This window comes from Labrus mixtus, chromosome 20, assembly GCF_963584025.1.
Source record: "Labrus mixtus chromosome 20, fLabMix1.1, whole genome shotgun sequence".
In the NCBI taxonomy this organism is placed as follows: Eukaryota; Metazoa; Chordata; class Actinopteri; order Labriformes; family Labridae; genus Labrus; species Labrus mixtus.
The window spans coordinates 17,203,128-17,228,329 of NC_083631.1; the positions used below are offsets into that span (position 1 = coordinate 17,203,128).

The window sequence follows — 25,202 nt, forward strand, 5'->3', positions numbered from 1 at the left end:
ACATCCATCACTGTTTCTGCTTTGTCCTGCGAGTGATTTTTCTGTGTAGCAGGTGTGTCTGTGTGCACCATAGACTGTAAGGTGTGCACGCATACCTGAACTTCACTCTCGTACGTTCAGTTTATTCAGAGAGAAGTAAAGTCTAGATAAGGCTTTTTTTTTAGTCCGCTTGTTGAGTGTGAAATAAGCTCACTGCGCTCATGCAGTCGAATCCTCCTTCATATGAACACGCTCTTGCAACAATCTCAAATTTGCTGATTTTCAATAAATGTGCAGATAAAAATAATGACTCCAAAGTTATGTTCTCCTTGAAAAAAAAAAGTATCTTTAAGAGAGACGCAAAACCTGTGAAACATTTCTACTTTGTCTCACAGAGTGCACTGTCTTAATATACTACAGAGGAGGGATAAATCAGACCTACTTCTTCTTAGTTTCAGCTTCTAGCACCTAGGAGGACTGCTCAATCATAATCTCCATTATCTTGTTTTCATGATGGGGAAGACAAATCGTACTTGATCAGCACATATGACACCTTTTTGCTGGCAGAGCATCCATCTGATATTGTCTGCGTGTAAGTATAGATAAATGGCGATATTTGATCCTCTAAACGAGGTAAGAACCAACATGGATCAAAGTACACTACTTCTGCTTTTTTTTTTCAGTGCATGAAACAGCACAATGACAGGGAGAGAAACATGTTCAACTGGATTCAGGTGCATGAGTACACATAAACCGTAATCATTAACAACATGGCTTTTAGCTCTAAATCAGGAAATACCAGTACGACATAATTAGTGTCTTGTTCCAACGTTTTTTGAACAATGCCACTCGAAGCACTGTGGTCACCAATGTGAAAGCAGGTCGTGTTGTTTATCTTCTATATCATGGCTCTTTATGGCTGTGTGTCAGTTGTGTTATAGATTATAGATCAAGTTGTGCTGAGAATTGTTGAGTCATATTTCAGTCATGTGGTGAACAAGGCAGCACTTTAGAGAAACAGAGAAGATGGGAGGTGCCTCTTTCCTGCTTCTTCCTCAATGATAATGCGTTTGTTCTGTGCAAAGCAGGCAGCCTACATAGCATCAGGTCGTCCAGGCTGAATCTGCATTGCGGGTCTTTGCAAGATTGCTTTCTTCTTCTTCTTCCCAGTATCAGTCAGTCACCATGTAAACACTCAACATAGCTGCCAGTAGACCTGACAGCTGCTCATGTCGGAAAATTCATTATTGCGTAGGGCTTTTCCTGGTTGCCCTGCTAACTTCGTCTCTCTTCGGTTCAATGTTTCCTTCTTTTGGAGGCAGTGTTCACGCTTTGCACAACAACAATTTCAGCAGTTTAGTATGGAATAAAGCTGCGTTCAATACGGCGTGGAAAAAAAAAAAAAAAAACATAGCAGGTATATTCTTTAGACATGGCTTATGTTCATTTAGGACCCCACCCCTCTGCACTAATTTGGATATAAAAGTTGTGATTTTCTTTTATAAAGTCATGCCCTGTGTATCAGGAGCATTGCCGATTTCGAGTTTGCCTTCTTAGTATTTACAAAATCATTAATTTGTTTTTTTTCCATGCATAAACATTTTCATATATGTAACAAAGATATAAAGTTAGACATTTCAAAACGAGGTTCTGAGTACAGCGGAGAGGTGTTGCTGTTCCTGGGTTCTTACCTTGTCCTTGGGGGGGGTAAGCAGCAGGGGTCCTGGAGGCAGGCAGGTCAGACAAGTCCAGACACACAGACGATGGTTTCCTTGGTGGAAACTTGTGCAGATGGGACAAACACGACGACAGCTGCACGATAATTAGAGGGGGCGTTGCTGCTGTGTTGTGATCCCGGAAGAGGCAGCAGAAGTCAGTCACGTGGTTTACAGTAAGGGAGTGAGTCAGGCCGCACGTCACAACGGCATTAGGAGAATGAATAGGTGACAACAAAGGCAAGAAGGAGCACAAAAGGTTTGTTATTACTCTGAAAAGTGTCATATTGACACAGTGGATTATTTATTATTACACGTCGAGCATGTTCACATGGACAAAACGGTGACACCTGCTGGTAGCTTTTGGTAATGCAGCTGTTTGGAAGAATGCGTCAAAAATATAATTGGACTCATTTTGGCATCTTAAATAAAAAGAGCAACAGGTTCCCAAGTGCCAAAACAAACAACAACTAATAACAGTGCTTTAGTCGTGACAGAACTGTTTTCACAGTCTGTTTTTCTTCCCTGAACAATTGCTTACCTGATACTGATGTTTCAATTTAACTTGAATGATGCAAACACAACACAATCACACATTAAAAGCTAGTTTATACTTTTTTGGGGCCTTCAGGATCTCCGCAGAATAAAAGTATTGCGGGGGAATGCAAAAAATAATCAAATGAAAACCTCAGAGCAGACCAGTTCCATAGAGTAAATAATTTTATTAACATTCACAATTCTTCATCAGCCAAAATGCTAAATGACCAAATATAAATCCTACACACAAAACTGTGACAAAAAAAAAAGAAAGAAACAAATTCATTTTAATAGTGGAATTTCAAAGGAACATCGTGCCAGCTGTAGCATCATACGGTTAAGTAAAGGTGTGTTAACCAGAGCACCAAAAGAGGTAACACAAAAGTCAAAACAGCGTTAACATGGTTCCTACCTGTTGAGCTACATTAGTAAATAGTGAGGTCCCTTTTTTACTTTTCATTTTGTGATCAGATCAACAAAAACATTGAAGAATACTGAGCGGTTTTAGGCTACAACAGGTTCTACAAAGCTCTAACATTTACACTGGTTTTTTTCCGTTGTTATAAACCTGTCTTTTTTTTTCAATCTAATTAGATGCTGTATATATATTCTTTTGTTATTACACAGTAAAACTTTATTAAAATGATTAAAAATACTGGTGATCAAAGCTCTGCATCTAGCCAACAGTTCACAGAATGCACCAATTCACAGATGCAAAACAAAACCCAAACAAGTCTCCTGGGATCATCATAGACCACAGTACTTTACACTTAGTATTCAGATCGACGTCGCTTCCCTTGCCACACTTCCCTGAGTCCGTCATAACCATATTTGCATTCGATGAATAACAGAAGAGGGGAAACTTAACTGAAGACTTTTGCCACATTCCTTACTCTCATATCCTTCTGTGTGTTTTTTGAACAATGCAATGATTCTTGTAAATATTTGTGATTTTACCAAACTGGATAGTTTAAAAAAAAAAAAATCTGATAACACTGAAATGTCAATTCATCAAAGTCTCCTCTTCATATTATCACATGGTCCAGAAGAGCCTTCTCTATGTAAACAAACAAGGATCACATGTAAGGGTGATTTCACTGAATTTGAGAAAAAAAAAGTTACTCCAGATGTTTCGTATCGTACCGCTGACTCCCCATGGCACATTTTGCACCTCAATTATTTCACCTAATATGAAGACAGATAACAGCTTTCCAGGCCATGCACTGAGCGATAAAACTAATTTAAAAAAAATAAAGGCTCATAGATATCGTTTCTGCTCCGTGGCTGAACACAAAGTACACCTTTTCTTCCCACTTCTCCAGCTGGTTCCCTCTACATTCTGTTAACTCCTCAAACCTTGACTTTCTCTGAACAATCCAGACAAAACACATTTAATAAAGCATCAATCTTTGCAGTACAAATCACCTTCATTATTCCTTTAAATTCAAAGTAGACAAAGAGCTTCTTAAAACCTTCATGTGCACGTGTGAAATAACATTGGCTCACTGGTTTGAAAACAGTCGATGGCACCTAAGAGGGAGGATTTATTATGAATGCTACAACTTCCAAAAGTCAAATATTTAAAATACTTTATTTACTAGTCTCTCTCTCTCTCGTACACTAAAATGTTCTTTCAGTCTCTGTTAGATGTCCTCAGTCTCTAACTCATTCACAGGGCTGTGGAGCCTCTGCACATACATGTGTACGTGGAACCAGAGGAAATCCCAGTTCCCACTGTGGGGAAACCTCAGGCTGATACAAGCACGCCACAACACTGTGGGTATAAAAATAAAAAACATGAACATCTCTTGTAAGTCATCTTTTCCGTGAGGGCTGAGCCGCAGTCACTGAGCTCAGAGAACACCCCATAACCATCAGGCCACCAGAAGAATTGATCGCACCGACTGGTATTTTTGAAAGTTCCAGTTTCAGGTAATAACATTTGGACCATAAGCTCCAAGTCCTTCCAGGCACCACGCTGTGCAAGGTATACGTCTCCATGCGTGGGGGAAAAAAAAAGTCAAGTTTTACAGACGGAGAAACCACAACAAGAGAGTGTGATGCTTTATTCTTTGTCTGTATTAAGGCTTTCCTCCCGGTCTGTGCCAGGTGAACAGGAGAGTGCAGAGTGCAGGCTGGGGGGCTCCAAAAGTGGCCTGATGGGAGATGATTGTGGTCCAGCACTGAAATCCGGTCCATCCAGACCACCTGGGCCCCTCCCTGTAAGACTGACAGAAAACCAGATGACAGTGTGAGCTAAACTTATCCTTATGCTAGCATGTTGCAAAAACATGCTAACTGATAGCAGGTAGAAGCAGGTTAACCTCTAATGTATGAAGTCTTTTAATGTTTGACTTAATCTGAGACATCCATCAACATATCGTGTTGTTCAAATCCCATGTTCACCGTAAGTATTGTTAACATAATGCTCGCTCCAGCTTGTGTGAGGATGTGAGCAAGTTGAGTACTTATTGACATATGAACCCTTATATTTATACAAAAGTATAAATCATATATATATATATATATACACTGCCTGTCCAAAAAAAAAGTCGCCACCTGGATTTAACTAAGCAAATAGGTAAGAGCCTCCCATTGGATAATAACTGCATGGGCGATTATCTTTCAGCTGGCAACAAGTTATTTAACCCCAACTGATGCAATGAGAAGCTTCTCATTTCTTAAACTACGATGTTGAAAGACCCATCCTGTGGTCGTGGAAAAGATGTTAAGTCTGTTTGAGAAGGGTCAAATCAAGCAGAGAAAACATCTAAGGAGATTGTAGAAACTACTAAAATTGGGTTAAGAACTGTCCAACACATTATTAAAAACTAGAAGGAAGATTTCCCCTGTTCCAGAGTGATCAGGGTAAGAAGAGAGGCAGATTAAGTGATGCACCCGTCATGCCTACTGTACAAGCCTGTGGGGGCAGTGCTATGATCTGCAGTTGGTCAGGTTCAGCAACATTATGTGCCCAAAGAATGAGGTCAACTGACTACCTGAATATACTGAATGATCAGGTTATTCCATCAATGGATTTTTTCTTCCCTGATGGCACGGGCATATTCCAAGATGACAATGCCAGGATTCATCGGGCTCAAACTGTGAAAGAGTGGTTCAGAGTGCATGAGACATCATTTTCACACATGGATTGTCCACCACAGAGTCCAGACCTTAACCCCATTGAGAATCTTTGGGATGTGCTGGAGAAGACTTTGCGCAGTGGTTTCCGACTCTCCCATCATCAATACGAGATCTTGGTGAAAAATTAATGCAACACTGGACGGAAATAAATCTTGTGACATCGCAGAAGCTTATCGAAACAATGCCACAGGGAATGCGTGGCGTAATCAAAGCTAAAGGCGGTCCAACGAAATATTAGAGTGTGTGATCTTTTTTTTTGGTGGCGACTTTTTTTTTGGCCAGGCAGTGTATAACAAAGTTAAAATAATTCATCTTAGCAAAGGAATACTTTCCAATGAGTCAAATGAAATAATTCAGAAGGTACCAGTAGAGGGCAGCAGAGAGTTATGTAAAATAGAGGCAATGAAACAACGACCATCATTTTATGACACATTTTGATGAACGTTTCTTATATTTTGTGGTTCCTTTATTTATGTTAATTGTTGTTAAGTGTTTTATGTCAGAATTAATCTCAATGAGACTTATCCTGGTTAAATATAGGTTAAAAAAAAAAAATCTAAAATAAAATAATAATAATAATAATGAATGACTCCTCATGATTAAATTTAATTAAAGCTCTAAATATGAAACTGAAACATTTTTTATTTTAATTTTTAATAGTGTAATCAAACTTAGCTGAATAAAGCTGCTGTGTTGGAGTTGTATTTTTAAGACTCTGTTTAGAATTCAGAATTCATTCTGTGGTACTATATGCATGACTTTAAAGGTGTGTGTGTGTGTGTGTGTGTGTTAATCATGGAGAAGACTTCTGCTCCACTGGCTTTGCAGAGTCTCAGAGTTGAGGGAGGAGAGAGTGAAGGGCTTGTTATTGGAATGCAGCGCTCCGACAGAAGGACCCTTTGAAGTTTGCACACTCTGGACCGGCTCCATTTGAAACAGGTGCCTGAGAGTGTGTGAGTGTGTGTGTGTGAGTGTCTGTGTGTTCTGCATTCCCCAGTGTTGTGTCTAGTTTGAGCTCAAGCTGGTCCATTTGTGTTGCTTCAGTGAGGAATATGAGCAAAAAGCTTAACAAGTTCCTCCCCTGTTTGTGTCTCACCTGTTTAGTTAATAAGGATGCCCGTCGAGCGTCCCTCCTCCTCTTTCATGTTCTTCAGGTTATTCTCCACCTCGTCCACAGTGCTGCACAAATATAAAACAGCTCGGTTTTTCTCTTTAACACACGATGAAAACATTACAGACTTCAAACATGCAAGTGTGTATGCCTACGTTAGGAACTCCCTGACGTCCTCCACGGTGATTTCTCCGGTGCTGTCGAGGGTGAGGTCAGCACAGCTGAGGGGGGAGTCCAGCGGGGTGTCCATGATGGGAGAGGACAGGGTGCTCTGAGGATCCTCTGTTTGCCCTGTGGGGGAGAAAGCCACAGAGTCGGGGGCTGAAACATGTTTCTATATTCACTGGACTTGTAGAGGTGTGGGTTGCTAGAGAACTTGAAAGATTTCTCAGTGATGTCAGTTTTGAGTTAACAAAATTCATCGATGATACCCAAACAACGATATGTCTGATGCTAATGATGAATTCTCTTTTTAACAGATAGCGCTTCATCATTAGCCAATTTTTGAGCATAAAGTGACAGGACGTATTATTTCATTTACAATAAGAAGCATAAACTTGGGTTGTCATGAAAAGAGAATTTAAAACCTTTATACAATTCTAGTAAAAAATAAACAATATCATTACCTGTTTTGATACAATAGCAGCAGAAATACAAACCCTGGGCAACTGATGTGCGTGACTGCGTGTGTTTGCTGACTTTTTCCAGAGGTGTAAAGTGTCCATCAGTAAAAACGTATCCCATTGATACACATTCACACACTGCTGACTCAGAAGCAGGAGCAATTTGGGGTTCAGTGTCTTGCCCAAGGACACTTGGACATGTGAGCTGTTTCATTTCTTTTGGCCTTCAAAGCCACGTTAAACCATAATCATAGTCGACATGTAAACGTAGCTATTGTTTGAGTGTTTACTTTAAGGTTTAAAATCAATGCAGCAGAACCAGAAATAATATCCATTACATTCCATGCTTTCTACTTCTTTGTTAACTCTAAATATTTACCATCATGGAGGTCAGTCACAAGCCTCTGCTTTGAAACCTGAATTTTTCCTCACCAAACAAACAGTTTACAGCCATTCATGTGGAACCATGTTCAATGGAACTAAACATTCAAACGTTGTCCGCTGCTGACATGAGCTGCTATTAAAGTCTAGGTCTGCAGTTTAATCACACTACAGCAAAACAAAAAACCCCACGCTAGTCTCTTCAGTAACCATCATTTCCTGCCAGAGAAAGGGGTGCTGTGCAGTAGAGGCAATTGGGGCATACCAAAGGGTAACCATGGAGACCAGAAGGGGACCCCTGCATGCCCCGCTCTGAGTTTAAGAGGTTCAGAGAAATGAGGGAGAGTGACACGAGGGGAGATTATACAGAGAGAGAAAGTGAGGAGGAGGAGAGAGAGGGAAGCAAAAGAAACGTTTGTGTGTGGATGTAAATGTGTGACTGTGTACTAACCCTCAGCCTGACCCATCTGGTTCTTGTGGGTTCCATTTGCCTGTGGCGTCGATGTCGTACCATCACTGAGGAGACAAATGAGCACACAGTTTATTTTACTAAGAGTCCTTAATAATCTATAATCGATCCCTGGAAAGTTTTTCAAATCAATGAGCAGGTGCAACAGTTTTTTAAAAATATGATTTGAGGATGTTAATGATCAGTGGGATGATATTTATTGATAATTTATTTTTAGTTTATTTAACAGAAACTTCTGTCTGATATTTAAATGGTTTCAAATATTCAATGGAGAATATAAATAAAGTTAAACTAAGATCTACTGATGGGTACACACTTTGGTATGAATACTTTAGTGTGTGTTACCTGGCAGGTGTGGACTCCAGCAGTCGGTCCAGCTGAACAGAGCAGAGCGGCTCAGTGAGGACCTTTGCAGAAAGGGAGAATCTCTCGTACTCTGAAGGTGAGATCAGGTAGAACCCTGAGGACAAAAACACAACGGTGAACATTAAGGGAGCTACAACCTGAACATGTGACTCACTGGGGAGATAAGAATAAGACAGGGGTGTGTGTAGTTTGATGTTGACATTATTTCTGGAAAGAGTGGCTGATTTTTCTCTTAAACAAATGTCTATTCCCCTTCACTGTATCAGGACAGAAGCAGAAGTCTAATGAGTAGATAGCTCACTTCTAACTGCATGGGGCATGTGGAAAATATATTTACTTTGATCTGTGACCCTTTGATCGTATCCTACCTGCTGTTTTTGAACAATCTTGTTCTCTGTGTGATTTACTGAGCCTGAATGTGAGTTTTTGATTGCCTCACCCTGTCCATTCTTTGTGAAGACGCAGGAAGCGATGCCGCTGATGTCTTCTTTCCGGATGCAGTCATAGCGCACCTTAAGACGCATATGCATAAATTAGAGTTACATAATGAAAGCTCATAAAAAAAAAAAAAGACAAATAATTAAAATATGCTGCACGGTTACTTCACTAATACAAACCCTACCTGTGGTCGAAGGCCGGGTATGTTAAAGAGGTGCATGTCGCCCAGGTTGGTCAGGCAGACCAGCGTGTGTTCGCTGTAGTCCTCCTGAGCAGTCGAGTTGAAGACAACCAGGGCCACCTTCCTCACTCGACAGCCTTCGTGCGCCGTCAGCTTGAACTTGGTCTTAGCGCTCACCTTGGGGAGGGAGAACACCTGAAGGGAGAGAGAGACAGAGAGAGAGAGAGACAGAGAGAGAGAGAGAGAGAGCAATAATTGGATTCAGACATATGACATCATCACGTGATCAGATCAGTCTGTGACTTTGTTACCATGTTAATAAGGGGTAGGTATCGTAGGCTAACTCACAGTACGACATAGTGGGATAGGATAGGAAATGATGTGGCCCCTCAAAAGGTAAAGTGCAGGATTCATGTATATTCCCCTGTAATTTGATGTCCGTTTCACCTCTCTTGTTTATCTTATGATTTATTTTCACCACTGTCGGATATTATCCTGCTGTAATCTTCTCCCTTATCCTTTTTTTTTTTAAAGGCTTTTAAAAAACGACGGGGTCTTTCAGACGCTCTGAGATTTAGAGGTTTAAAAAGTCTGGTCAATATTTATTTTTAGAAATGAAAAGTCACGTAAACAAACAGACCATTTTCATGTTTTTTTGTTGTTGTTTTTTTTTTCTTTTTTTTTACAATTTTTACCTTCAGCTGTTCCTCTGAGGCGATGAGGACAGAGTGAGCATTTGTCATATCCGGAGCGATGGCGAGGTCCTGAGAGGCTTCATATGGATCAGGTAACGGTTTCCCCCGGCCATCTAACACGGAGATGGACACCACGGGGGCTCTGTGCATCAGCTGGATCTCTTTCCCCAGCACTGCCTCTACGCACACACTGCTCTCCCCCGCTCCGCCACGCTCGCAGACACGCCCCGTCCCCACGCCGGGCACCTCCAGAGCGTAGGCATACACACTGCCTGAGTTGGTGCCCCCCCATAGTGTTGGACCATGGTTTGTACCTGGTGAGGAAAACAGCAGCACATGTCAAAATGTATCATTTTATGTTCTATAACTGACTAAAGGCATTAAGGCTGTGAAGTCCAACATTCACTTCTTAAACACACCGTCACGTAGAAATGTGTCAGCGAAGCAGAGACACCGGACAACTCCAGACAGAGAGTCATCTGCAGACCGGGGTTCAATCCTTCTCTGAACTGGAGCCACATCTTCCTGCTCTGCCAGAGCGGCATTGGCCTCCTGGACCTGAACATGACACAATACAACATTAACAATTTATTTCTTTATGTTCTTTAATGAGGCATAAAAAAAAGAGAAGGATGCTTACCTTGCTGGTGGGTGTGGTGATGGTGCGTTTCTTCCCTGACACCCTGCTCTTGCGGATGCGTCTGAAGCTCTGTCGTAAAGACTTTTTCAAAGACTTGACTCTGGACAAGGGGCCCTCCATTGCCAAGGAGTCATTAGGGTGTAGGGTACACCTTGTAGAAAATAAAGAGAAGTACTGTGAAACTTTTATTTCAACCAGCTTGTCCCATAATGCTTTATTGAACTGTGATTGGCCAAAAGAAGAGGGACGTTTGAAGTTTTCAGTTTGCATTAACGCCATCAAATTACGGCTGTTGCAGCTTGTGCATGATATGAACATGATATGTGTGAATGTATGTATGTGTGTGTGTTACCTCGCCAGCACAGCGTTTCGTCTGTGGTAGTCAAACAAGCCGAATCCATGACTCGTCCCAAAGGCGATCAGATTCCACTCGGCGTGCAGTGCGATGGCTGTGACAGATGCCGGGGGCATGCACTGCACCAGCACAAGCGGCTGAAAGCCTGGAGGGAAGGGGGCGGGCTTTAAGCGCGGCTCCAGCCTGTCATGGCCCTTCCAGGTGAAGCCCTCCCGATCCTGCAGCAGGTCAACCACCGACACGTCCACCAAGTGGTCGGAGCGCTCGTCACTCAAACCCATAACAATAACCTGGAGAGATGGTAAATGTGGGAGAACATTATGTATATATTTGTTTTACTTTAGAGTCCGTTTGTAGCTTTAAATGCAGTTTAAAAGTCATTTAAATAAATTGATAAAATGGTTCAATGTGCATTGTTGTAGCTAAACATCCTTCTTTATATAATGCAAAAAGCTGGAAAAAACAAAAAAGCTGCTAATGACCAAGAATGGCATCTAGAAGCAATTATTTGCTGCAAACATTGGCTACAGACCCTGTGTGCTCTCTGTAACTGGACAGAAACTTGTCTGTAAAATGTTCTAAACCATCTTCTAGATCAGTGGTTCTCAAGTGGTCAAGCCTCAGGACCCAACCACCACGTCATCATAAATCACGACCCAAATTTCTGATCTTTTTCAATCAAGATTTATCTAAAGATGTTAACATATTATTTATATATTTAAAGAAAAATGTGCAGTTTGGACTAAAATATATATATATATATATATATATATATATATATATATATCAGAAATGACCTTGTAGGGTTTGATTTATTCGTATGTGTGTGTGTAATTGTATGAACATCTTTACCTGTCCAGCAGTTCCAGCCACCACCAGTTTGTTGCTGTATTTGCACAGGCTGATCTTCTGGATTCCTAACCTGGGGTCATCGCTGTACGGGTCAAAGCAGCCAACCTACCCCCAAAAAACACACACACACACACTGAAGCTTGTATCTTCTGGATAAATGCAAAAACTGCACAGTTAAATGTGTAATTTGAACAACCACAAACACATTTACATCAGGCAGATTAAAGTCAGAAGGCCCCTCTGAAGCCTTCCTCCTCTTTCTTCTTATTGTAAGCCAAATGCCAAGACAATCCCCCCTCATACATACTCAGCAAAACATGCCCATTAATCTGCCTCTCACACACTGTAGGAATTCCAATAGAATCCTCTCACATGGGAGAAGAAGTAGAAGTTGGTCACTAACACACACGCACACACACACACACACACACGCACACACACACACACACACGCACGCGCACACACACACACACACGCACACACACACACACACGCACACACGCACACACAGAGACACACATAGATGCACAGAACGAGTGGGCTGATGGGTCTGGTTTTCATTAAAGAGGGGGGGAAAAAAAGGGAAAGGCTCTTCATCCCATATGAGGGCCAAATTCCTGAACATGCAGCTCTGTTACCACAGGATACAGAGAGAGAGAGAGAGAGAGAGAGAGAGAGAGAGAGAGAGAGAGAGAGACAGAGAGAGAGAGAGAGAGTGGAAGGACAACAATAGGAGAGTAAAAGTAAGAAAGGGCTCAGGAGTCCTCACTGTTAAATGTATCACTCAGAATCAGTTTATACACCTTTGTTATCTTTTTATGCTGTTTTTTAACTTATGATGATCCTTCAGTGACAGCTTAAGAGAAACTGAGAAAAATATCCAACTACCGACAAAGCTTAATATTCCATTTGCGTAAATGATCAGTCAAAGTCCCTTGTCATAAAAGATAGCTTCACAAGGCCGATTCAGTTCTTTAAAAATGTGAGTGTACAGAAAAACAGGCCATTAAAACAAAACCACTGTTCCTTCTGAGTCCAATTTTTGTAAGAGTAACAATGGGTTGGGTCTGTCTGAAAAAACCAAACACATGAAGAAAAAAAACAGATGAGAAAATTAGGCCACAGATGTAAATTTAAAGGACTGACACACATTATTTTTATTCCCACAGCCTGTAAAACTAGTTCCCTAGTTCCTGATTCTCATCTGCAATATTCACCTTCCTGAAGGGCGGCCACTCCTCCTCCTGCTGCATGTCGGGGTCATCGCCGGGGTCTTGAGGATCGTCGCATGGGTCGCAGTCGGTGTGAAAGACATTGGCTGTGCTGAGTTTGTACAGAGGTGTGAGAGCAACACCTGATGCATCCCAGAATCGCACGGTGCCGTCCTCATGTCTGCAAACCCACAAGATTTAAAACATGTCTCCTAAACTACTACCGTCATCAGACAAAGATTATAATATATAAACATGTTATAAGGTGCTAGAATCTTTGTACAATATTTTACTAACCAGACTAAATTAATGAGGGATTGATTCAAACCTATGCTCATTCCTGAGGGTCTAGTTTGGGGGGGGGTTCAATTATACTGCATTAAAGTATTCAGGTGTTTCTTATGGTCTCTCCATCTCTAGCCATACATATGTTACCACTACAAGGTAGCATCAGAAAATAGAAAACATGTCCACGCAGCTTTTTAGTAACTTACATTTACTAGAAAGCAACAGATTTGTGCTGTATCAGAGTCTGAAAAGAAAACTGAACACTAGCCGTGTCCCCATGGTCGTTAATGTGGTGAGTGTATGTGCTCTTTGTGTGCAGATACCCTGTCAACAGCAGCTCTTGTTGCTTTGCTGGAGGTGCCAGGTTTTTCCCTCCACATATGGGCCAACTCTGCACGAACAAGCAAAGATTGGAGAAAAAGTTTATTCATTAAAAAGCTGCAAGAGTTATACCTCCCTAAACTTTCTTCTTTTCATTCCTTCTAAACAACAACTCAAACTTTGAAAAAGCCTGACACACATTCCTGCATTCCTACATGAATGAAATCTGCAAACAAAAAGCCACAAAACTCAGTGCTTTTGTGGGGTCTGCAGAGTGCCAGTGTGTCTTTTTGCCGGTGATGATTTACGAGGGTACCAGCTGTGTGTCAGTGTGTGTGTGTGTGTGTGTGTGTGTGTGTGTGTGTGTGTGTCTAATCTGCCAGACATCAAACAGCTGATCTAAGCTACAAAGCCTTTGCTAAGCCTTACACTGCAGACACATGCACTTAAAGTGAACACACATACAGCAGTCTGATGCTCACACCGTGTGGTTTGCTAAAAGCTGATTATCTACCAGCCTGTAAAAGAGTCAATCTAATTCCAATAACCTTCCTTGGATCAAAAGAAAACTAAATCTAAGTCGCATATTAGCCATTAATGCCGATCTCAGGACACACATCCAAATACAGTTGCTGCCTTTGTAAATACACTAACAACCAATTAGTAGAAATCTAAACAAAACCATGCAATGTTAGTCTAGAAGAATGATGGTTTGTATGTGTAGAGTTTTTATAAATACTATTTCTGACAGCCCAGTGATGATAAATATTTGTTTCTTCATAACCACATGTCAAATGTGTCTGTGCATGTGTGCCTCTCACCCTGTGTGTGTGCTGGCGTCCCTGCTGTGCTTTGCCAGCGTTGACCAGCCTCTCCCACAGTTTGGGAGGGACGCTGGTGACATGGAAGGAGCAGGTGATGGCTGAGGAGTGCAGAGGAGCCAGGTAGGGAGTGGGCAGAGAGGGCCACCCAGGGGTCACGAGGTCAATCACCACCAGCTCCTCTTCCAGTAACACGACCAACGCTGAAGGCTCGTCAAACTCTGTAAAACGGAGAGTGACAGGTCAACGTTTAGACTATTCACAGATGAGATGTCTTCACATACTCCTAACCTTAACCCTCCTCACCGTTCTCTTGCTCTGTGTTGTGGACCGTGAAGAAGTCGATGACTCGAGACGTGAAGTCCAGAGTGACATGCTCTTTGTCTTGTTGAATGGTGAGACAGTGGCGGTCACCGTAGCTCGCTCTGGGCATCCCCCCGCTGTACAATAGAACTGGTGAACTGCAACATAGAAAACGAGTTGTGTCCATGTCAGTTTTTATGAGTCGACTTAAACAACACAGGTTTAATGTTCTCTGTTTAATTTGGCATCAACAGTTTTAAATGTTCCAATAGATTGTTGTTATAGATTTATATCACGCACACCAAGGAGCTCCTGTTTAAAGGATTTATTAACAATTAATGACTGAGGAAGGGCATGTTTGCTAGAAAAGTGAATTAATCCTTTAAAAGGGAGCTCCTTGGTGTACGGCTGTTTTTTTTGTTCTTCTTAAAAGCTACTTGTTTTTGGCGGGAAGCACCCACTTAGGGATGTGCGTGTCTCTTTTGATTTTTCATCCATTTAAATTCCAAAACAAGCAATACAAAAACATGGGGGGGGGAAATAAGAAAACAAACATTTTTGTTTGTTTGGTTCACAACTAAATGAGTCACGAGCAAATTTTGCTTCTCCCGTTTGAATTATTTTTATAAAGCGGTATAATCATATTAAAAAAAGATTGAATTCTTGGAGCAGGAGACGACATATTCTGGAAACAGACATAGAAACATAGAAAACAGACAAACAATTTCATATAGAAAAAATATATATTGATAAAACAAAATGAGAAAAATGAGAAACATCTCAAATATTAATGTTACATTTGGTGAAACAAAGACTTACAAGCAGGGTGACCAAAATGTTTTTTCTGATCGCATGATTCAGATGTAGCTACTCACCCGGTCTGTGTGGTCCTCCACAGGATCTTATTGATGGCCTTACAGGGAAATGGACCTAAGTATGTCAGAAAATTATTAAAGGGGGATTTAATTACCTTAAAGATACAGACTGAAACCTTTAAAGCTGTCTGAAGATTCAAAGACAGGTTATGTGAAAGAGAAAAATAAGAATTGAGTGAAACAGTTACAGAGCAATCATAAATCATAAACCAGCAACATTCGAACACAGGTAAGATGCATGGACAGGCGTTTGAAAGAAACTACAGATTTAGCAGACGTAACGTTAAGGGATTTAAAATATCTATGAGGAAATGTTAAAAGGCCCTGATCAGAAGATGGGCGAAGGCGGCTGCTGGAATAAAAACACAGTCATTTCATTATGTAAATGCGAGCTCTGTATATATTACATAGGATTTTAAGCAAGAGTAGGAGTAATATAGGAATGAGCACCGGTGTGTTTTAACAACATATCTGCTGCATTTTGTACCATTGTAGACTTGACATGGAGGGCTGAGTGACGGCGACGGTGAAGAGATAGTTACAGTAATCCAAGCCAGAGAAGATTAAGGTGTGTATTAAGAGTTCAGTGTGTTTGGCTGTAAGGATAACTTTGACTTTTTGCAAAGGATTGAACAAGCTTATTGAGACGGCGGTCCAAGTTGAAATGTTGGTCAAAAACTACACCAAGGTTCAAAAAGGAGGAGATGATGTTGATGGAGAGGGTCCAATATAATTATTATAATAATATAATAATCAGAAGTCATACTCTCTGTGGACAAGACATCACCCATCCTCCTTTTTTTAAAGACTTTGTGCTTAAACATGCCTCAAATAGACATGAGCTGGGAAATACAAACAGGTGCGGTGTGTGTGTGTGTGTGTGTGTGTGTGTGTGTAAAATGGATTAATTTCTCACCATATGGGATGGTGGAAGACACTGGTTGGTGACTGTAGGTGTTGCCATTAGTAACAGCCCACACGGAGTAGCCCCCATCGTTATGTGAACTGACAAATAAGTTTCCCGAGCGTTCCCACACCAGGCTCTCCAGCTGCTGCTCACACAGACATACAGACACACACAAACACACACCGACAGACATACAGACACACACAAACACACACAGATATACAGATGCATCAGACCAGGTTGTAAAGCAGATGATTTAAAGAAGCTCTCATGGCACCAGCATAACAGATCCATTATAAATGACGGTAAGGAATGAGGTGAATGTACTTGTTACCTGCTTTCCCAGAAAGAGCTGCTCTGCATGACGGGTGCTCAAATCCCAAAGGACCACCAGGCCCCGGCTGTAGCCAATCAAAATCTTCCCTGACTGCTGCGGATGTTCCTGAAGCGACTCCACCGGCCCCAAGGATTTCCCACATCTGTAATCATCCGGCAGGCTGGGAAAACAAAACATTAGCTATCATCCTACATCTGCAGCTTGTTTGGAACTCAGCATGTTATTAATTACACACGCACACAGTTCAGAGCGAGGGGAAATGATTGACTCAACGGGAGCCTGCCATATCGATGAGGTATAGAAGAGTTAATTTACAGTTGATCTACAGTCAATGATACGATTTTAACCCTTGAACACAAACTTCTTACATCAAAGAAATGAAACAGGCATTAACAATGTTGTTCCTCTTCAACATGACCATACATACTGTAGGTGGTATGTTGAGGGTAGTGAGTGGACCTTTAATCATCCAAAAAAAAAAAAGGATGTATGAAATAATCAACACCGAGCTCAAACCATCTGTATAAACCCATCCTACCACAGGCTGCTCCTCAAACAACAACAACAACAACAACAACAACAACAGTGAGATCAACATCAAGCTGCTCAGGCTGAGGAAGGAGACATTCCTCTGAGGCGGAGGAGGAATGTAGAGCAGGACACACCCTCGAGATGTCAGAGGATTCCCTCAGCAAGGAGAGGGGGGAGAAGAGAGCAGAGGTACCGGCAGAGGGATGGAGAAACAAATCCTTAAACAGCCAAATACTTCTCTAAGTCCAGTTGGTTACATTATTTTTTTTATTCTAAGATTAAGAAGTTGCTTTGAGTGTACACTTTATGACCACTAGCCTCATCTTCAAAACAATGCGAGCATTATGATGGAGAAAACATGCCTATCTGTCTGTGTCATTCACATCATTCTGTATCAAGTGTTTCAACAGAAAAGCAAAATAATTTGACTAAACACAACGAGGTGTGCATTGATTGATGGACAGGAGACTGCTTTTCTAAATATACACACATAGATGTTCAAGGGCTCTATGATTAAAGCTTTCTTTCATCCGTTTCTTGAACTTGGCCATGATGTGAACTGCACAATAGCACTGAAGTAAGACTGCTAACTGCAGGTGTTTACCTACATGACAAACTGTGCTGAGTCTACCTGCTCAACCCAATGTCACATGAAAAACATGAGCTTTAGGCCTGGAGTAGGTATGAAGTCAAAGCCAGTGCATCAGTGCAGCAAGTGTAAAGTGTTTTGACAGCAAGTTGGAGCTGTCAAAATAAAAGCTTTTTTGTTTTATTAGTACAAAGTTGACTTAATCTCAGGGACAGCTGGCCAGACATTTACGTCTCACTCATTGTAGACAGTCATGACTCAGAGAGACATTTACAGAGGATATACTTGATTTCTTCTGTATTTATGTTTAAAATGTTGCACATTCTTCCTTTAACATTTTTGGTTCAGCTGTTATTGAGTAATTCTTTTAGTATTTGTGAGTATTGTGTTGTGTGTGTGCATTTGTTCCTAAATCATAGCTGCAGTCAAGATCAGTGTATAGAGGCATTAGTGGCTAGCGAAGTGTCTAGTGTCAGCTTTGAGTTTTTTATAAACCTATATTTCTCTGGTAGGAAATGTTTTGGCCCTGGCTCCAAGTAGCAAGCTACTTCTCCAACTTAGGTCCTTGTGGAGAAAATGAAATCAAGTGAACAAACCAAGAAGGGAGGAGATATGCAGCTCTCTGAGCTATATGCTGGGAATGAGGCAGAACCATCTCCAAAGAGAATGTCAGCCAGTGAGACATGCACACACACCCACACTTTAATACACCCGCACACAAACTTCGGACTGCTTTGGTAGCGATCACTGAGGAAGATCCTCTCCGGAAGCACAGAGGCAGAAACATTCCCAACAAAGCTTTCCATTGTCCTGTCTCTCCGTTCACAAGTATTTTTAGGGAATCCAGCATCCTGCTGCACAGTGCACGGTGATGAGCCTGCGGGTGTATGTGTGTCTGAGTGTGGGTGACCGTTGGAGATTCAGCTAAAACACTTCCCCTACCGGAACACCGTGTTTTGGCAGTCGGTACAAAGCCTCACTGTCTAAAACCTCCCCTTCGTTACACACACACACACACACACACACACACACACACACACACACACACACACACAGTCCTTATCGGGGTCCTTGTTAGGCCTCAGTTCTGCCCACTTCCCTAAACAAGCCCGCTTAATGAGGGGTTTGGCCAAGCAGTCAGACAGTCACAGAAGAAGGAAAAAGAGACACAACAGCAGCTCTGTGATTCTGACAGTGTATCAACGCAGGAATGTAGAGAGCAGTGCTGCAGCATGAAAAATGCACAAATTACTTTCTTACATGTGCAAGAAAAAATAGATTTGTTGTCCACAGATTATTCTTCTCCGTGCAGTTTTGTGTATATTAGCGCGATAAGGAAACTAGTTTTTGTTAGCTGTTTTCCAGTGTTTAGCACATCATGAACTTCCAGCCCTTCCTGTTTATCACATTATGTAAAGTCATAAGTGCAGGGTTTACAGCCGATTCTTCATACCAACTTTGTATTTATTTTAGGTTGTCATTAAAGGTGCATTATAGGACACGTGATGCAAATTAGCTAAAGCTTGGTGCACTGTGTAGTTTTGGTAAAGAATGTGAAAGTTGGAGAGGTGGACAGATTATGTGATATATGTTCATAACTCTATACACAAACTGTCCTCAGAGGAAAATCTGGTCCCTGGAACACTGTTTGAAGATACAATCCTAAGCGAGAAGTTGTTGTGGGGGGTCCGCAACAGTGAAACCGTAACTCTCCTGGTAGCTTTTTTTTTGCTCCAAACAGTGTTCCAGGGACCCATGTTTTCTTTGAATTAAGTTTGTGTATTCAGTTCAGAAAATATAGCACAGAATTGTTTTACCTGTCCAACGTGACGATTTCCATTGCAAGTTTATAACATGCAGCTTCTGTGCAGCTGTATAGCTCTTTTAAGTACCATCAATTTTCTTTTCACCATGTGAAGCAAGTCTGCAGGCTAACGGTACTTTAGTTCAGCGCTAAGCCTAGGGTGACTAGAGTTACGCTGCCCTCTTCTGCTGGTCACTTGTCTATAATTGAGGAGTCTTTGCAATCAGACCATCACTCTACAGCACAAGGTGATTTTTTTTTTTACTTAAAAAGAATATCACAGTTTCCTTTAGATGCATGATTATGACGTTATAAGGAAGAAAATTTGTTTAGAAGAAGCACTGCCAACCTTGTCTGTGTCAATGGGTTTCCTAGCAAGCTTTGCAAACAAAGTGGTCAGGTGCATTGCAGCTGCACTTGTGCTCATGGCGCCACATTTTATACTAGCATATTAGTCGCACAAGGATACAGGACGCAGCCAACTTCATGCCAATGTGACATCATCCCTTTGTTTTATGCATAGTTATTAACATGACTGTCTCACCTCTGCATGACCTGATCCTGGAGCAGCGTCTGGCTGTCCTTCAATGAGAGGCCGGGCAACTCCAGGAAGTAGACGCCCCCTCCTTCTGTTCCAATGCAGAGCAGGTCACATGACCTCAGCAAGAGGAGGACGGTAACCCGAGTGGCACTGATGAGAAGAGGAGAGGGAAGCTGCCACTCATTGCCAAAAGAACATGTTCGATGAGATAAAAGCATCTTTTACAGGCTCCAGTTTACCTGCAGCTCTCAATGCCAGGTCTTCCTGGAAGGCTGTAGCTTTCCACTTCCTGCAGACTGAGCTGGCCCTCTTTCTTAACCCCTCCCACCTCTCTGGGCCCCCTGGTCATCAGCTCCCACAGGTGAATGGAGTTGTCATCCAGCAGTGATAGCAGGCGCCCCTATCACAGAGCAAAGAAAACATTAACACCACATTCATCTGTTAAAATTATGTTCATGTTTTTTAAACAATGGACACGGAGCTTACCTGACCAGGTAGGAAGTGGATTTGAGTGACAGCCATGGTGTCTTGGTGTAGTCCAGTGAACTCCACTCCAGGGGCTCCATAGCTGGAAGGACTCGGTCAAGGAAATTCAAAATAAAATGGAAGGAATAGCGGAGCTTTCCAAAAATATAAGAGTTTGCATTATTGTCATTGCAATTAATCACAATTTCATCACTATCACAGGAAAGAGACAGACACATCACATTATGTCTCAAATCCAGCAGGCTTAGTTACACTGACTGCAGTTCTGTGTTGGGTCATACCCTGTGTCTCTTAGAAAAGATCAGACACATGGGAAAATCAATTTAACCGAAGATGGAGGCATTGCTCATTGCATATGTAACGTATTACACAACGTAAATATGCCAACACCACACTGTGTTTGGTCACTAATGGAGAGATGCCCACCTGCTCAGACATAAAGTAATTCTATCTCCCTTTAATTTTTATTCCAAACTTGTTTTGTTTTTTTAAAAAACAGAAAAAAAGTGTGACTGTGAGGACTCTGTACAGCTATGAAGAGTTGAACCGGTAATTCTGAGCTGTAAACCAAAAAGAAACACTGATTTGGTGTAATAGCAGAAATTAGAACACTATATAACAAAGATCGTAGCAATTACCAACACCAGATGACGCACATGCTCAAAACCACCACTCTGTATGTGTGTGCGTGTTTTTGTTTTTGTGTGTGTAATCAACAGCAATCTTCAGAGTCCTCCCTCTGTTGATCCAGTAAAGGAGGCCGAGCTGATAAAATAAAAGCTGCAGTAAAGATCTGTGACGCCGTGGACACAGAGAGGCTAAATTAGTCTGAACTCAACACACACACGTACGCACGCACGCAGACACACACACACACTTGTGAGAAATACCCAAACACTTGAGTACACTGCTTACATAAGCCTGTGGCAATGTGGATTTTAAATGCAGAAAAATAAGGGGATTTTTCCATGTTTGTATTTGACTGTGCGTAGAGCTGCTGTTCTTTTTTTTTCTTCATTACCACCATTATTTTGGATCGTTGTCAACCCTCTTTTTTCGGGGGCAGGAAATCCATCGTACATTGAAGTAGACAACATCTATAAAGATAGATTTCATATCCTCCTGTCTCTATTTTTTTTTTCAACCGACCCAGGTATTTTTCTTTTCTTTTCCCAGCATGCCCAGGAAAAGGTGCACACATATCCAGTCTTCTTCACCTCTACCTTCCCTCTTTCTCTCTTAAACCCTAAAACCCTCTGATGCTTTATTCACAGAGTCTCACCCATACCTCTGTTTGTTTTAACGCTCTCTTTGCACTGCATTCTAACAATACAATGCAATACTTTATTGTCCCCAGGGGAACATATGTTGTCACAGCCTTGCACTGTTGCAAGGCCTTGCACTGATGCACAGGTATACATATATAAGAACGTAACACATGGAAGAAACATATAATCAGTCAGAAACACATAAACAATGAAAGCAGCAAGAAACACGATTTAAACAATCTTTCCAAATCTTTGCCAGAAATCCCTCTTTACCCTGGCAGTTTCAATCCCAACATTCCCTAACTGTCTCCTCTTCCTCTTTCAGTTATTGTATCAGTCATTACTCCTCCTGTCCTGTTCCCTCCCTATCTTAACTCCCTTCAGGTCGAGATGAGTGTAGCGTTCACTCGTGAGTCATGAATCAGCAGTTCTCCTGAAGATTTCGAGGGATTTCAGGACAGCCTACCCACTGAAATCTTCCGGAGCTGCTTGTTCACATTAAGCACATCAGAGAGAGCGACTTTCCATGTTGGATGAGGTGGAGGCAAGACATGACGTAAAAAGGATGACATGGAAATGGTAGACAAAGCAAACAAAGTGTCAAATGCTTTTATGACACTATTTGCCTTTAAATCAAATCTATTTGTTATTGGACATATTCAAAGTAACAATGAGAGGCAAAGAACTTCTTTGTAAAAGTCTAGGAGGCATTTTCACTAAGTGCAAGACAATCACTCCAGTTGCTCACCACATGGAAGACACAGTTCTTTAATATCATGCCAATTATCTTAAGTCATTACAAAATGACTAGACAGCATGGGGAAACAGCTAGCCTGGCTTTATACAAAGGTTTTAAAATCCTACCAACAGCACCTCTGTAGCTCACTTGTGAACATGTTATATGTCCTTTGATTACTTTGTTTACAACCAAACTGTAATAATTATCTCCTGTGAGAATTAAACATGTTGTCGGGGTGTCGGTAGCCGAGTAGTTATGTCGAGCACCCTGTACATGTCATCATAAGCTATCAATGGACAGCTAGAAATGTGTCATGGAAAAGAGTTAGGTAAGTTTACCAAACTGAGGAGAAACTGCTTCAGGCCAGAAAGATGTAAAGAACTAAAGATTAAAGAGACAAGAGACGAGAAACAGAAACAACACAAACTGTTGAATTGCTTTTCTGTTAAGTTGGGATAAAGAAAATATTTCTACAGCTGTGCAAAAAACCTCAGAGGGACTGAAGACAGATGAAGGACAGTGGTTTGTGTGCGTTTCCCAGCAATGTAACGGTGACGTGACCACAACTCATTTATCACAACTGTATTCTGATTTGACCCACACATTTAAGCTGACTAGGCAAAAAAGAGTGCATGGTGAAAAAACACATGCACATACACACATTTAAATCCACACTTTCTGTCTATGGTGATGTCAGAAGACAGCTGGTGGAGGGTTTCCTGGCAATGATGTCATAAACTCCTTACCAGGGACAGCTGTAGATGAAGTCCCCATTGCTGTCACCTCAGTGTGTGTGTGTGAGTGTGTATGTATCCTCTGATTTGAGCTTCAAAGGCCGTAAGAGGTCTAATTGGCAAACGTTAGAGGAAGGTCCTTAACAGAAGTGTGAACTTGTGAATACATGTGACTCCCCCCCCCTCCTTCTGTCACTCTGCAGCAGCCAGGCTGTTGTGTTAAACAGCTACAAACCTAACAGTAAAGTCATTTAAATCCCACATATACAAAAACATGTTTTAACATTGTACTTAAGGTGTAAAGAACAGACAGCACTTCTGCTATTTGTAAATATTTTGGATTAATATTCAGGAGTGTTACAATTAAAGGAATATCCCCAACAGCAGAAAATATATGATCTTTATAACGAATAATGACCCGTCTCTCTGTATTTATCTATGGCAATCAATATCTTCCTCACAATATTGAAAAATGGAATTGCAAAAATCTGAATCCATTCTGATAGCACCAAAGGTTACCGCCCTGCCCAGAAGCTTCATTAAAAAAAAACTGACCTTCAGTTATATTTTTAACAAAAAGCTTCCTAGAGCAAAAGAAGGGCAAAAAAACGGTGAACCACTTTGCCAACTCTTTTCTGCAATTTAGACAGTGTGTAGGAGTTTGCCTGTCATTTTTGGTAATAAAAACAAATAATTTCACATATTGGCTTACTACTAGACTTCTAATTTTGTTTATGTGGTATTGAACCATGCATTAAAATCATTTACTGAATACTAGTGTCATAAATAAATTTGAAATGGAAATGGACAAAGACATCCCTTATTTATCCACAAAAAGCCTCTTTGAAGGAGTGTCAAAGGAGCTCGATCAACTTTTTAAAACATGCCTTATGCCTTAAGTGTTATATGCCTTATGCATAAATAAATGTCTGATAACTTAACTTGTTCTGATTGCACTTCTGATAGTCATGAGGGATGATGGATCTGCCACATAAAGATATGGTTTAATTTAAGACATGTGGAGGGGGGGGGGGGGACAAAAAGGGAGATGAAAGAAACTGCTGAAAATTCTTTGAATGCCCCGACAGGAACATCAGAGGCTTCTTCTACACTTTAAAAACACACACACACACACACACACACACACACACACACACACACACACACACACTGCTGTAACACTAAAGGCCAAAGGTAGTCAGGTAAATACTGAAAAAGAAAACACTGGCTGAAAACTTTGATTAAACTACCTAGAAATCTTATTTTGATCGAAATGAATGTGAAAAGTCCTCAACAGTCCCAGACGAATCAGTAATGCTATCAATGTTCAAAAGGCTCTGTTCAAAGTCAATGTGTGTGTGTGTGTGTGTGTGTGTTCAAAAGGCTCCGTTCAAAGTTTTTGTGTCAACACAGCAAATATCAAACTTTGATCAACCTGTTGAATGACTGTGGTCTAAAAGTGCTGATCAGTGCGAGGAAAACCTTTCACGGACTGAATGGCCTGAGTGAAAAGGGCAAAGATTTGCTCTAATGCTCTCCAGAGAACCCTGAAATTTACACAATGGAGGCCTACAGTAACTGATAATAAGTGAATCGCTGTCTCTTTCTTACACACATACACACACACGATTGCCCGGTGATGCAGAGAGAGAGCGTTAGCAGGGATAAAGCGATTTCACGGTCTGAATACAGACAAACAGAAGGCATTGTCCTTCGAGCGGACACACACCCTGCACACCCTCTACACACACATACACACACACACACACACACTCACACACACAACAGAAGATTTGGATAGACAGGAAGTTAGAGCAGATTGCTTGGCCAAGAGAAGATTGTACAAGTTGAAAACTAGCATGACGAGTACAAGTCCAGCTATATCAGGGAAAAAGTCAAATATTTCCAAACAAGACAAAAAGTCAAACAGTTTACAACTTAAGTGAAATTGATTTGAGTTT

The 25,202-nt window shown here is 41.3% G+C and overlaps 1 protein-coding gene across 1 annotated transcript in view; it reads right to left on the minus strand.

The window, feature by feature from the left end:
- Positions 1 to 2,396: 2,396 nt before the first annotated feature.
- Positions 2,397 to 25,202, minus strand: part of llgl1 (LLGL scribble cell polarity complex component 1) — a 32,058-nt gene continuing 9,252 nt past the window's right edge. The window contains exons 3-24 of the mRNA XM_061065379.1: positions 20,501 to 20,582; positions 20,254 to 20,414; positions 20,018 to 20,164; positions 16,547 to 16,709; positions 16,222 to 16,357; positions 15,306 to 15,360; positions 14,434 to 14,588; positions 14,128 to 14,348; positions 13,309 to 13,376; positions 12,704 to 12,878; positions 11,487 to 11,591; positions 10,632 to 10,924; positions 10,280 to 10,430; positions 10,059 to 10,197; positions 9,640 to 9,953; positions 8,948 to 9,139; positions 8,765 to 8,837; positions 8,305 to 8,419; positions 7,942 to 8,006; positions 6,642 to 6,777; positions 6,472 to 6,554; positions 2,397 to 4,459 (exon numbers count right to left, since the gene is read on the minus strand). Of these exons, the coding sequence (XP_060921362.1) occupies positions 6,476 to 6,554; positions 6,642 to 6,777; positions 7,942 to 8,006; positions 8,305 to 8,419; positions 8,765 to 8,837; positions 8,948 to 9,139; positions 9,640 to 9,953; positions 10,059 to 10,197; positions 10,280 to 10,430; positions 10,632 to 10,924; positions 11,487 to 11,591; positions 12,704 to 12,878; positions 13,309 to 13,376; positions 14,128 to 14,348; positions 14,434 to 14,588; positions 15,306 to 15,360; positions 16,222 to 16,357; positions 16,547 to 16,709; positions 20,018 to 20,164; positions 20,254 to 20,414; positions 20,501 to 20,582 (3,025 nt within the window). The 3' untranslated portion in view covers positions 2,397 to 4,459; positions 6,472 to 6,475. The remainder of the gene's footprint in view (positions 4,460 to 6,471; positions 6,555 to 6,641; positions 6,778 to 7,941; positions 8,007 to 8,304; positions 8,420 to 8,764; positions 8,838 to 8,947; positions 9,140 to 9,639; positions 9,954 to 10,058; positions 10,198 to 10,279; positions 10,431 to 10,631; positions 10,925 to 11,486; positions 11,592 to 12,703; positions 12,879 to 13,308; positions 13,377 to 14,127; positions 14,349 to 14,433; positions 14,589 to 15,305; positions 15,361 to 16,221; positions 16,358 to 16,546; positions 16,710 to 20,017; positions 20,165 to 20,253; positions 20,415 to 20,500; positions 20,583 to 25,202) is intronic.